Source organism: Micropterus salmoides, unplaced genomic scaffold (genome assembly GCF_014851395.1).
Source record: "Micropterus salmoides isolate LMB-PRFRI ecotype aquatic unplaced genomic scaffold, ASM1485139v1 Ms_hic_scaffold_18, whole genome shotgun sequence".
NCBI lineage: Eukaryota > Metazoa > Chordata > Actinopteri > Centrarchiformes > Centrarchidae > Micropterus > Micropterus salmoides.
The window spans coordinates 16,900,108-16,915,246 of NW_024040928.1; the positions used below are offsets into that span (position 1 = coordinate 16,900,108).

At 41.2% G+C, this 15,139-nt stretch overlaps 1 protein-coding gene across 11 annotated transcripts in view; it reads right to left on the bottom strand.

Annotated features, from left to right (window-relative positions):
* Positions 1-14,118, bottom strand: part of utrn (utrophin) — a 190,445-nt gene extending 176,327 nt beyond the window's left edge. For 3 of the 11 annotated variants that reach the window (XM_038726942.1, XM_038726944.1, XM_038726935.1), the window contains exon 1: positions 1,864-1,996. In XM_038726942.1, coding sequence (XP_038582870.1) covers positions 1,864-1,939 — 76 coding nt within the window. In that variant the 5' untranslated portion in view covers positions 1,940-1,996. Of the gene's footprint in view, positions 1-361; positions 383-528; positions 686-1,863; positions 1,998-11,387; positions 11,549-11,771; positions 11,919-13,712 lie in introns of those variants that run through there. The other 8 variants (XM_038726943.1, XM_038726936.1, XM_038726938.1 and 5 more) reach the window with 7 other exon arrangements.
* Between the last annotated feature and the right edge of the window lie 1,021 nt (positions 14,119-15,139).

Consider the following 15,139-nt stretch of genomic DNA (forward strand, 5'->3'; position numbering starts at 1 on the left):
AATTGTATGTTTCCCTTTACATAAATAAAAGCATTTTCACAATAAATTGGTGCAGAAAAAATCCCTAGAATGCAGGAAGTTAAGTGTTTAATACTCAAAATTTTCTTTCTAATGATAAAGGAATATGTGTTTGACATATTCGGGAAGGAAGAGCTTGCATCTTTGAATACCTCTCCTTAAAAGACTACTGTACACAAGACCTAAATATCTGAGGTTAAATGATTATTTAAATCTGAAAACAAATCATGAAAGCGTTCCATTAAGTAAAAATCTGAACTGTGGTAAAAACCTGTAGCATGTTCAGTGTGTGTACCCAAGAGCGGGAGAAGGTACATATAATAGTAAATATGAAATTAACTACCTTCTATTCAATGCAGGCCTCCTATTCAATCCAAGTGGTTCAAAAATGGCATACATCTTGATCAAATTGCAGGAAAGCAAAGAATTTGTCACCTACGCTTGCCTTGCTTGTCTACCACACCTAACTGCCTCCAAGACATGTGTCACACACCTGTCTAAAGTTCCTACCTCTGAGTTTGAGCCCATGCTCTGCCATCTTTTACCATAAGCCGCCACAATGCTGAACCAAAGAAGCAGCAAAAGCCAAAAAAACAAAAAAAGAAGAGAGTCCAAGAGTATCAGCGCAAGACAGTATTTGATATTCCTGCCTCCCTCTACTCCTCTTTCCTCTGCTGCTCCTTGACCAGCAAGGGTGAGAAATTACAGAAGAATGCTGCAGCACAGAGAGAGGGTAGGGAAAGAGGGACACCATCAATGAAAGGGAAACAGATTGGGGGCAGAACAGAACAGGACAGGGCAAGCCAAGAGTGGGGAGTCATGATGCATCGTGGGATAGGGGATGAAGACAGATAAACACAGAATCTCTGTTCTGCACCATCTCTGCGTGCAACAGAACAGAATTCAAAGCGCTGTGGCAAGAAACCAAGAAGGCTTTATCAGCCAGAGATCACCACACAAATACAGACACAACACAGGACTGTGGTGGAGCCAATGAGCTGGAGCAGAGGCGTTAACTTTCTAATTTGCTTTCTAAATACAGACACAACACGGGACTGTGGTGGAGCTGATGAGCTGGAGCAGAGGCGTTAACTTTCTAATTTGCTGTAAATCTACCCAACTTAAAGTTTGGGACACAACAAACGCCCACCATCATTAGATCCAATCCCCCGTATTTATTATATTCCACTTATCCTTACATGAAGACTTTTAACCTGATACTTAATGTAGCTGTCACAAGCAACACAACACACAGGAGCCTGAATGTGAGCTATCTACTATGTTGTGTCATAAAATAATGACACAAGTCTGTCAAAGTAAGAGAGATGTGGAAACCATGTGGAGGTACAAGGCTTCTTTCTGTATGATGAAAGAGAGAAATCCATCTATCTGTACATTTGATTTCAAAGACATAACCCGATGCCAGTACTGGTCCACAAAAAAAGTAGGTGGATGTTGATGGTTGAGCCACACACACACACACACACAGGTATTAAAAATACAGCCCAGCACATCATTAGAAACTACATATGTAAAGTTGAACACAACACATTCACACACACAACATAATAAGTTCCTGCATAACGTAACAAGAAAAAAAAAGCCTCTGAAAGAAAAGGTAACGGTTTCACTGCTGGGGTTATGAAAAACTGGGGCAATCGACTGCTGGTCAACCACCGTTGGGAACATTCAGATTGGTTAAACAGCTTTCAACTAGTAAAACAGATAACTGTTCACTTTGTAAGTTAAGTGGATAAACAGCTTTGTTTCCTTTAATGCTTCTTTGAATTCGCTGATAAACTCGTCTCCAGATGGACAGAACTACAGATGTGCTCATCCACTTACCTAGATCAATTTCAGGCCTTGCTTTCCTCCTGAAAAACTTGTGTTTTCTCCACGGCATCCACTTACTAAAATTCATGATGGAAAAAAAAGTCTTTTTACAGAAAAAGAGAGAGAGAAAGAGGGAGAGAGAAAAAAAAACAACAAAAAACAAATCCGGAACAGGAAGTCAAGGTGGCGGTGGAGATAGAGTTAGAGAGAAAAGTGAAAGAGGAAGTAGAGGTGTGAGAGCATTAATCGAGTACCCTGAGTCTGTTTATGTGGGGGAACTGGGCCGGGTTGTCAGATGTGACATCACCCACACACACTCTCTCAACAGGAGGGTGAGAAAAGGGAGTGACAAGAGCAGGGACCGTCAATTAAACAACACGTAACAGGTGACATAGATGTTTGTGTGTGTGTGCCAAATGCATTGCCGTAACTGACAGCTGATTCTCCCCTGAAAACACAAAGTACTGACGGGGACAACAGCCCTCATTCTCCCACATCGCAGAAAGTGACAGCAGACAAACATCATAAACTCTGGGCTGTGACGGCCACTTCCTTTGCTATCACTGTTAAAATGAAAGTCAAAACTTTCATAAAACTGTCTCAGAATAAATGCAGGACATACGGTCAAAACTGTGACATCGCTCCTGACATTTAATGTAGGTCTGTGAGCCAGTGGAAGTAGAAGAGGGAACAGGGCAAAGGGCCTGAGTCCATTTGCTCATTGACATATTTAGTCAATGAGGGGCAACTGAACAAACAACTCTTTACCCACAGAGAGAGAGAGATGGGAGCGAGAGTAGAGGGAATGGGGGGAGGGAAACAGTCAGAGAGAAAGTAATTTTCCTGTGTTTTGTTTTGCTTTTTCGCTTTCCTTCACAAACAAGGAAGTACAGGTGGAATACCAGCCCGGTCCACCTGTGACCAACTTCCAGTCTGATTAAATGAAATCCACTTCCTTCCACAGAGAGTTGGAGCAGCTGGTCTGGTCACAACTCAGAGGAATGGACTGGGTTGGGTGGGGCTGGCCTTGGCAGTGACTGAAGGAATCAGAGACCAAAAGGGACTTTCCACTGGACTACGTCAGTCATGAACCCATGAGACAGGCATCCCCCTCGGTCATTGCGTCTTTGCAAACCACCCCAATCGAGCGTCCATCATCGAGCTGCTTGAACGAAGCCGTGCGCTCTTTAACTCTCACACTTACACACACTTCATTTGCTTATGGTAGCTCTTCACATCCAAATCCCTCGTCAGACTAATGGTGGATGAAATTTATGTAACGTTTCACTTGTCTCACCACAAACATTGCTTGAGTTAACAAGTTGACATCAATAGCTGCTCGTTTACTGGACCCTTGGTATTTGAACTTGAGTAATTAGTAAGACAATCACTTGTGAAAATATGTATGGTTAAATTCATGTTGATGGATGAATTGAACTAATCTTATGTCACACAGCCTTATAAAGTCAAAAATTCGCCATAGACTAAAAAAAAAGCTACATGGTTTTGAGTCCTGAATGAAAAGGCCCTGGCTGCAACCTGACTGTGTATCCCCCTCTGGCTGACCAAGGCCTCCTCTCCCGCCACAAAGCTACACAATATCTAGTCTATACAACAAATAAAATATTTACTGAATACTTAATATGACCATCGATCCTCCGCTGACAGAAAATCTGTTTCCCTAAAGGAGAACTGTACTGTAAATCTGTGATAAAATAGTGTAATGATTTCAGTTTCTGATCCGCATCATTCACGAGACAGCCAGAGTCACACCCTTGCCACACCTACTACTACCTGTTTTGTTACAACAACCCATTATGGCCGTTTGGGGCTGACGTTTGGTATTTCCACTTCTTTTACAAGGGACTTCCTCTTGAATGATTTACAATCGCAACACACAGTAATTAACTGGACCAATAAATGCAGGATGCAGGTTAATAGTGTTTTAGGGTGGATTTTTACTTTAAAAATAGAAATCATGGTGGTACTTCTCACACACACAAATGCAAAGACAGCGGATGAGTCAATGGTCCAACCCACATCCAAGAGAAAGAGATGGAAAACACAAATATCCCACAATGCCACAGGCTTCAAAAAGGTTTTCGAAAAGATTCCAATGTCTAAATGTAGCCACAATGTCCTTGGTTCAAGTCTGACCTGAAATTCTTTGGCACATCAGCTTCTGTCTCTCACCCAGTCGGTCCTGTCCATCTCTACCTACCACTTTATGCAACATTGGAAAAACACAAACACAACAGGTTGTGATGGATCTGTAACATTCTAAACTCCCTCCAGGGCTGAGTAGTGAAAAACCCCTCACTACAGAGGTTGGTAATAACACCACTTTTAACACTGTCTCAAAAAGCTTTAAAATGTTGGCACTACGCTCCTAATTTTAGCACCATAAACAACCAAAGGACAAAATAATAAACCTTCAGCACTAAGTGGGCATTTCAGTTAAGGGATTTAATCCCTTCATGTTATTAATCAGCAGTAAAATACCACTGTAGCTTTAAAAGGGTTAATTTAAACTCTCTGGACCTCAGCATGTTTTTTTTCTGTTTTAGTAAATCCTGTCATGCGAGGGGTCAGAAGGTAGATTGGGCAACATGGCTTTGCAGCTCTAATGAGCCAGGAAACGGGGGCAGAATTTATGCTGAAAGGGCTTGCTTTGGACAAGTGAGATTCACAGTAAGAGGAGGCCAGTTTGTGTTTATCAACCACAGGAATATTCAAGATTTGGGGTGTGACGAGACACACAGCTCACAAGATAATATTGGGTTTACATGAAAGAGATAAGATTTTAATACTATTTTTAAGAAATCTTCAATGCTGAAGAAAATTTTGAGCATTAAACACTTAACTTCCTGCATTCTAGGGATTTTTTCTGCACCAATTTATTGTGGAAATGCTTTTATTTATGTAAAGGGAAACATACAATTCTCAGGTATACTGTATTGCTTTCAGATATGTTTCTCCTGTAAATCTTTTTCTCATTTAATATCATCCTTCCTGAGTCAGCACACATGTACATATGATTGAGTCTTTCCTCCACTTTTGTCTTTTTTGAGGGGAAGTAACCTCTTTAAATGTATGTGGCATCATTTCAACCCAAAATTACCCAAATAAATGATTAAATTTTCATTCAGTTATAAACTCCCGTACTTTAATAACTCCTCTGTTTCAGCAGGTTTTTTGCTCATGTCCAAAACTTTCTGTACATTCAAAATCTCTCCCACATATCTGTGTTCTCTGACGTGTCGAAAAAAAAAAAAAAAAGAGTCATACAATTAAATGACTAAGTCTCATCATTTAATGAGAATTCATAATATTTTTAATGGCTACCTGCCCTATATTTTGCTGTGCATTACATTCTTGCTCTGCTGGTAGTTTCCCCTTCAGATCATCACCAAACTTACAGACAACACTTCTGGTCAGGCAGAAATCTCACATGTTCAGTGTGTCAATTACCGGTGCTTTAAGAAAGCACGACAAAGTGTAGTTATTTGACGCAAAAGATACACTTCATTGTTCAGGCGTTTGCTAGTGCGTAGCAACACAAAGGAGGCTAACCCTACGGCCGATGTACACAGCTGTAGGGTTTGCCGGTCGACATGAATGCAATCACTGACTTAGGTTGAGCCACACACCCCAGTGATGGTTAGGATAAAATATGGGGCTTCGGGGGGCTGTCAACTCCTTTAAGAAAAACGTAGTTAGCTAGGTACTAGCGCCATTAAGGTCAGCACCTCCAATAAAGTGCACCTCAAAGTCAAGTGCAAGTTGGCGATTCAGTTTTTAGATGTTTATCTTGCAAAACTCTACCAGCTATCACAAACTGGCTACAACTGACGTGAGAGCGGGTTCACTTGATTACTATCACAGCGTACCCTGTTGTCGCATCAGCTGGGTGCAGATGATTGACTCCGCGTGTCAACCTTATCAGTATTGTATTTGTTTTTCAGTGCGTGAGGAAACTGATAAATGGCGTGAGAGGATGTGGAAAATGTCAATTTAGTGAATTCTGCAGCTTTTAACCCAATGACAAATCTCGTCACACCACTATTCAAGACTTATCATTTTCTATTATTTCCAGCTTTCTCTAGAAGGGTTTAAATGTCATCTGGGGTGGTCGGGGTTGTCTGCGTGCTGCTGGATGCGCACAAACACACATTCGCATGCACATGGACCAAAGAGGCAGAGTCCCACAGACAACCGCACCCAGGGGAGATGTTTTGGCCAGTGTTTCCATTCTCAAATTCCCAGCCAGGATTTTGCAGAGCTTGTTTCCTCCCACTTCCCAGGCAGCCAGATCCAGCTACAAGCAAAGGGACTAACACAAAAACACACTTGTGTCTATATATTGCTGTGAAGAAGACACATCCAGCTACATTCCATGTGGACACTCAAAAAACTGACCATAGACTCATACAAGAAAGTGAAGCTCAAACACCAGAGGCAAAGAAAAAAACAAATTTGGGTCATGACATCTCAGAATGAAGGGGCAGCCACAGTGAAAGCTCCTCTGTTTTGATTTGTGTTCTATGCCACCCACACATGCAGACACACACCCATTATTACATATTTGCATAACACTGCATACCACACTCACTGACAGTTAGAAAAGGCTTTCACTGTCATAGCTAGCTGGTGAATATCACTTCAGATAACTTTAACGTTTCATCCTATAAGTTCTGAGAAATCCAATCTCTTTCCACACATGCACACAAACACACACACACCATATGAAACATTTCTAAGTACTTGGTCCACCCTGCTACAAGAGGCCAAGGCTAGAATTAAGGATCCATGACATGTAGCTGAGCTGGAACGGTGACAAATGCTCAAGGAAGTCTCGTTTCCACACCCTCCACACCCTCTTTTGGTGACAATCGCATTCCTGTTCTCTTATTAGATACAACAATATTTATTTCACTGAACTGCATGTCACACCAAAAGACAATGATGGTCCTCAGGTAAAAGCTTGTGCAGACTACACGACTTTCAGTGTCGGCCAATGGCCGTGCTGTTCAAACTACAAAACTTGCCGTCTTGTGACGGGAGTCTTGAAATCGATGTGGCGTTCACACTACGTGACAATCGGTGACAGGGGGTCACGGTCACACACTACACGAGCTGACAGCGACTGTGTCACCCGACGCTGGTCTCCAAACCACGCACGAAAACCTACACACAAAACAGCTGTTGTTTGTTATTATAAAGATAGTAATTATAATGACAAAGAATATGGGTGAAAGAATGGATTAGCACACCCAGGTAAGCAGGGATTGTCTGAGCTACAGAGAGAGCTGGAGGTGAGTAAAAAGTGTTTTGCAGTGAAAAAGTAGCTGCCTGCTCTCATTGGCTGGATGTGGATGTCGAGGTGGCCGACTCTTCCAGATATTTGGCACGCTAGATATCTGGCTGGTTTCGGCGATGTGTCAGAAATGTGTCGGGGAGCCGTTTTGATGCATCGTTGAATAGTTCACACATAACGACTGGTGACCGCTGATCGATCACTGATTTACCCCTGATCACAGCCTGACGGTCGCTGAGCTCTCCGACCACCAAATCGGGCTACAAATTGTGCAATGTGAACTAGGCTTAAAAGGTGAGAGGGTTAAGGGCAACCAATTTCAAAGCTGTATACACTCCAGGAGTTGCAAAGCACCCACTAAATCTAGTTGCCTGGGATTGCTGCTGTTTTTCTCATTTTTACAAATGCAGAGATACACACTGAATCATAGGAAAGATTTATGAGTGAGGGGAAGAAAAGGCCTAAAATAATAGAGGAGGGAAAGATAAAGAAGAACCAGACTAGGTCAGGTAACCAGAGCTGTTTGAGACCTCTCAAGTAAACAGAGAGGGAAAAGGGTCAGGTGAGTGTCCATTATTGTGTAATGGTTGCCCTGTGGATGATATTTGACCTTCCACATTTGTCTGCACTCTGGAATGGAGGGGGTGGGTGGGAGGGGATGCACAAATAGATAGATAGGGCATCAGGGGAACTTTGTCAAAAAATGTCTGTAATCACTCCTTTACATCTGTTCCAGCCCTTTCAGAACTACTATGTGGCAAATCACACACACCTGGTTCTCAACAGCGTCCAGCCTATTAAGGCTACAGGCAATTATTATTTTCATTACAGACTGTCTATAGACAATTTCTTTTGTCAATTTCAATTTCAAACTGTTTAATCTTGTGAATTAGTCTATTGAATATGAAGAAAAAAAAATACACCATAAGCTCTCAAATTTGAGGACAAAACGCCATCAAGTTGCTTGTTTTGTCAGACCAAAAGTCCAAAAACCCAAAGAGCAGTCCAGAACAGCAAATACCCACCGTTAAGACACAGAAACCAGTTAAAAGGTTATTTCACTACTGGCAAGATGGTATTTTCACAAAACTGGGCTCTCCATGCAATAGCAAGACCCAAATATTTTTTTAATTTGTGCTACATTACAAGAGAAAACAGAGAAAAGGGGCTGTAGTCCCTCAAAGCTTTGGTGTAACACACAGCCACTACGCCTCTGTTTCCATTGGCGCACATTTACCACAGCAGCACCACCAGTCCCTGGCACGAAGTAACTCTGCGCAGCTATCCTCACCTCACCTGGTGGCTGGTGGTGCAAGACTCTCAGTTGTGGCGGTCTCTTCCTCCTCCATATGCCGCAACTCCTGTGCACTGTATTCTAGCTCATATAATTATCCCTGAATGTCTGATTCCAGCATTAGACTATTAAAATCATTCTCTTCCATATCTACAGGAACATTGCCTTCTGACAGTGGTTGTTGTTGCCAGGTGATTTTTAACAACAGGATGGTTAGATTTTGGAGCGGTCAGAAGCCACCCCTCTCTCGATTTGACTGTCCGTTGAGGCGGGCATACAAAATTATGCGGAAAGCATAGTCTGCATCAACCTGACGGACTTTGCCTGAGTGACTTTGTCGAAGTGCCCCTTTAAGTTTGTTGATAAATTACTACTACTCACTACGAGCTTGCATTACAACTAAAACCCCTCAAGAGGCATGAGCGTGCATATGTCTGTGACACACACACAGCGGTGGAGATCTCAGTGTAGTACCAGTTTACAAATGGAACACACACCAGCTAAAATAACTAAACCAGAGCTTCAATATAACAGAACGTGCTGCTACTCTCCACACGATCAGGACGACCAACTTTCTGTCAATCAGTAATGATGCACAAGCTATTTGAGGATACACTCTACTGTTGTGACTTAATTCTTCAACCATTCAAACCATGGCCGGCCTGGAGGTCACATGACCAAGTGTGCTAATGGTTTTCTCGCAAGGCTCATCTCAGCTGTGAAAACATCCTTCCACCTGCCCACCACACACACACACACAACTATACACACTCACCTGCTTGTCAGTCACCTCTAAAAGCCCATGTTGGTCTTCTTTCTCACAATCTATCTTCCTGTCTAAATTTCTGAACACCACAGCAGACAAACCCGTGTTTGTTCGGATGTCACGGGATAAATGTTAATAATTAGTCTCTAAAGTTTATAAAAGGCTTAGCACCTAGAAAAAAATCTTGATTTTTAAAGCCCTTATGTATTTTATGATGACAGAAAGAAGAGCATGTACAGGAGTGGGGTTTTTCTGGGTGAGGGTGGAGCAATGCATATTCCATGTGTTCTGGTCAAAAAAATAAAAACATTTTGCAGAATGTTCTCATTGTGACGTATGAAGCTATTTCCCATAGTTTGACCTTCACATACTGAATTACTTTAAAACACAACAACTAATTTAAGATACATTTCTTTAAGCCCACAGGCTACACACACACACCACAAAAAATTTGTCCACAAGGTGCGATGAAAAAACATTTGCGCTACAGCCTGCAGGTTACCTTGACACAAATGTGTTCCGCTACGTTTCGTGGGTTGTTTTAGTGTGCAGCTAAGATACTTGCTAAATGTTTCTCTCTTTGCCATAACAGAAAACATTACTTTTGGGGTTGCTAGGAAACCTGAATCTTTGTAAGAAATAAGCACTGTGGTCTGAACACAAGCGCTGTAAATTACAAACTCCATTGGCACGGTGGAATTCCTGGCAGGAAATCTCTGCCAGCATTCTGGGGCTGGGCGGGTGGGGAACGCTGGCACACAGACAGGACGGATAAATCTGCACACTTTCCTTATGATTACTTTCTGTATTTGGCTGTTTACAGTAGAGACACAGAAATAGCAAGGATGGTGAGCTGGGAGTTTAGAGTTGGCAGGGTGTCCCCCCTGGCCAGATTCCAAACCGAGGATATCACAAAAGCACATGCCACCATTGTATGATGCCCAACATAGGGATTTACATGATGAAATCCCAGGGCATATTACAGTTAACATTAACAATGATTGCCTGCCTCAAGTCGATTGCCGCTATAACTTTAATAGTTTACATACGAAGCTCAGCTTTTATTACATTTCTGTCTAATATAATATGTTCTATACATATGAATATAGCACTATATATATATATATATATATATATATATGTTTGCTTTTTTGTTTTCTCCTGCCGCTGTATTATATAACACAGCAGGAAGACCCAGGATGTGGGCTGGGTACCACTTTTGTTTATGACCCTTGAATTGAAGTATTCATTCAATAATTCATAATGACAATCATCATTATTAGATATCATCATATTACAACATTAACTACCAAACTAAATTTACCTAGCTTTTAAAATGTGGAATAGTTTAGCAACCTTTTCAGCCTGATATGTAAATATTCATACACATTCATTTGATAAATACATAGCGTGAAATACACCTTGGTAAGTATCAGAATAAAGTCTTTCTAGGTAAGAAAGATCATGCAAATGTACAGCACATGAACAACGTCTACTCAAAAAGCCAGCAATAACGGACACACCAAGTACAATATTCTATTTAATGTACTGATCTTGATTGTTTGCAGCTCAGCTAAAGCATGACTCTTGCTAGAGCAACAACTTGTTGTGTGTGTGTGTCTCTCTCTCTCTCTCTCTACCTCTCTGAGGTAGGTGTCTACAAAAGATTAACCTATGGAATGATCCGCAGAGAAAGGGATCACAGGGTGCGGCCCTCTAAACCCATCCCTGCATTCTTGTCTTCCCTTTTCTCTGCTGCCATTGGTCACCTTTCCTGCGACTTTCTCTTTCTCCTAGCTAACATGTTACAATCAACCATCTCCTGTTCTCTTCGTGCCTTTGTTGCTTGCTTTGCCTCTGTCCCCCTTCCCTTGCCTCCATGGGAACTGAGGTTAACCATGCACAACAGGATTTCTGGCTCTGTCAGGGTTTCCTTTCAGTGACTGCTCTTATGCACGTACAACAAAATGTTTCTCTCTTTGCAGTTATGAGATAACTAGTCATCTTGCTAAAAAAAAACTCAATGATCTGATAGTATTTGGTTGTACATGCATTCTTACACACTCTGCAAACAGAGTGCCCTATATGGAGCATAAAACATGAGAAGAAGAAACACAAGAAAGCAAACTCTATACTGGCCAAAACTATCAAAAACATACCAGATCTCCACTTAATGATGTCGTTGAATTCTTCATTGGCTCCCCCCTCTGCGATGTCGCCGTGTGATGCCATGGTAGCCAATAAATAAAGCGCTGTATTAGATGAAATTGTGTGATACAGTTACAGGCCTCTTGACACACCGTGCAACAGCCCTCTGCACCTGTAAGTGAGAAGAAAAGTTTAACTCGCATTATATTTCATTGTTGCCCAATTCTCACTGATATATAAAATATTTGGGCCTTTACACTTTAATGTGACATTTAAGGAGTGGAAATAATCTCAAAACGAGGCCTGGAGAGTGTGTCACATGCACTGGAGCTACACGCACACACAGGACATTTATACATGGTGAAGTAGCATGCAGGTTGTTAAAAAACACTAACAGCTGTTTGAGACTTCACCTCGACGCATCCGCTCAACAATGTTGGGAAAGCAACAAACGCCACAGGCCAGTGGTTGTCAAACTCGGGGGTGGGCCTCCCTGGGGGGGCGTTGAGCCACTTCAGGGGGGTTGTGGATGTTGAGTAGACCTATTGTTGCATAGATATGATTCATGTGGTGACATAAACAAATAAAAGTGCTCTGATGCTAGCAAGGTTATTTTGCAAGCATCAGAGCTATTTTTGTTTATTTCAATCGCCTGTATTGTTAATGATAGATAGATGATAGAAATCCACGTTTGCCTGGGTGGGGGGAGATGAACTTTTCTTCTTAAGGGGGCATGACAGAAAAGGTTTGAGAACCACTGCCTTAGGCTGACAATCTTGGCGTTGATTTATGTGTAATATGACTCCTGTAATAGCAGTTGGTGCTGTAATAATGGGACAATCATGTTGTAGACTTGTGTAAAGCTCAGGATCAAAGTAGCCAATAATCTCAGAGTTTGAAACGCCCACAAATCTAACACAGACATTTGTTTTTGTGTGCTTTGTTTGCTGTGGTTGGTCCGCACCAACCATCACACACAGTCAAAGTTGTGTCAAACGTAATACTTTCTTTTAAATGTTCAGTTCTGCTGAACTTCATGCTGAGTTACAGAGACTGTCCATTGTTTAAGTAGCAATATTTTGATAAATACACATTATTTTTATATTGATTTGATTTCAATCGATTTCAGACCCTGACAATAATTTCAGAGCTATCTGACAGCATTAAGTGAGATGGCAGAGCACGACTGCATGCAGTGGGAAAAGGTTTATTCTCATGCAACCAAGTAATGCTTTCCATTGGATCAATTAAGTTTTTCAGCAGCTAACCCAGGACTATGATTCCTTGTAAGTAAGGAGAGTTTCTTTCAGGGGGATTAATGAAATGTTACATTAGACTGAACTGTTATTATTGTCTGCCAATGTGCTATTATTCACAACTGCAACTGTGTTTTCTATATGTAGTTTCATAATGGGCGCCGTGACATGTGCTCAACTTTCAGAAGCTGCAAAAAAGAAACACCATCTATCATGATCTACAAAAGTTCAACTTGACCTAGGGCACAGGTCAGTTGGTGCTGCAGCTTTGCATGTCTTGTTGCAACTTTAAAGAGCTGCTTTGCAGTGTAGATGGATTAATGCCTGTGGTCTGTTTTAATTCAGGGCATCCTTTCATTAAACGCTCAAACATGTTCACTCCCAAAGTAGCTTGCTTTTACCATGAAAGGAGTTTGTGTGCACTTTTATCGAGCAGTGCTTGGTGAGTTACAGTTCTTGATGGATGATGCAAGATCCAAAAATAACAACTGTAAACTCCAGGAAAAGACAGCAGCCTCAATCTTGCTGGTGTCTTCACAATTTCAGTTCCTCTCACTGTGACAGGCATAGTTTTGACAACGGAGGCAAAACAAGTGAAAGGATACAATCAACCAGTTTAATCTGAACTCTAAATTTCAACAGGCAGAAGTGTAGTCCAGTACTTTCTAGTTAGGTTGATTGGAACAACAGTATTCTGTCAATACCCAATAAAGTTAAAGCACTCCTATATCGTTTTAATCTGAAAGATTAAAAAACTAAATAATACTGCTCCAAACACACAAAGGGACTTTAAAACTGTAAATATACAGTGGCCTTGAAGTAGCTAATGTTTTATCTCTTAGGTATGACGGTATTTAAAGCTTGCTGACTTTCATCAAGCAATTTTAAAAAATGGTTGCATTGCACACCAACAGCTAGCAACATAACTTACAAGACATCAGCTTAAGTAAGAGTAGTGACTGTTTGATGGCAACGTTTTAACTTTTTAAGGCTTTACACCCAACGTCTGACTTTGAAAGAAACAAGGACAGTTAACTTTACAGGTCCGAAGCATTGCACCGATCAAAATCACACACTCACCTCTGCTGTCACCAAGGAGTCAGGAGACGTGCCCCTTCAAAACAAGTCCTAAACGTGTGGCGCGTGGATAGACAAATAAAGTCAAATGTACTGAAAAGTTAAAAACGTACATCAATCCAATTGATTTAAGGCATTGTCTACGAGGGACGAGGCACTCTTTTTAACTAAGTTAGCTAACTATAAGGACAGCCGACCTCACGCGCATCCAGTCTCCACAATGTGCCCAAAAAAAGCTTTAAGAGACGCCTTTCTGCAACGCAAAGCAAAGCACAACTACCCAGTCCTGAAAACACACAGTAGGCTGTCTCTTGGAAACGGAGAGATGGTTATTACATTTCAGGAGTGGACGCAGCAATACTGTGGACTCGGGTCCCACAACTTTGTTCCTTCTCCGTGCTGCTTACATCGATGTTAAACTGGACACTGTTGGCAATACGTAGCGGAAATGATAGAACAGGTCCTTCAAAGTAAAATGGCATGAAGACGGCCCAGACATGGCAATCAATGGGAAATCATAGGCTAGCCTACCAACTGTCAATTCCACTCACTCCCGTTGCCTTTACTGATAATTGAGCAACTCTGCAATAATTTATCTCCTTAGTAATGTACTAATCTGTCAACATTAGGGCTTCCAACATAAACGTGAACGCTGTCACTCCATATATTACATTTTAAATTACGTTTAGGACATAAATTATGAGTGAAACACCATTGGTATTATTAACGTTTGCTACTGATTCCCACTTCACTTGCATAAGTTATCATGTTATGAAGCTACTGAGTAATTATTGCATCAATTGAGTTTATTTTGAATGTCTAAACCGGAACTACCGCTGCCCTTCTGGGTGACTTGAGAGGTCTTGAGCTTTTTCCCCTCTGGCTGTAAAAGTTTTCCTGACGCGGAGATGGAAACATGGCGCGGTGGGTGTCACGTGACGCAACACCAACGAAACCAGTGATTCCCACTGGAAAACACGAAGCTGTGCAAGTAACTTTAACTGTGGAAAAATAACTGGAATGTTTATAAGGCCACAGGTCTTCTTTCCACGTAAAGGCACCAGAAATTGACAATTTACACAAAGCCATTTCATCCCAAGTATTAGTTTTATTGTATAGGTGTAATGTGACATTATTTTATTCACTAGAATGATGAAAACGACAGAATGATGAAAACGACAGTTAGAATGAATGTATTCCAAACATAATATATTTCACTCAATAATAATACACTTTATTTATATAGCATCTTTCATACTGCAAACAAAAACAATTTTAGTTCAATCAAGGCAAATACAAAACTCTTACATTACACAACATTCAAAATCGTACTTAAGTAAAAGTACACAGTTTTGTCAGTTATAGTAAAGCATGCATACAAAATCCAGCCTACTATATCAGTATTTTATTATTATTGCATTACATTAAGC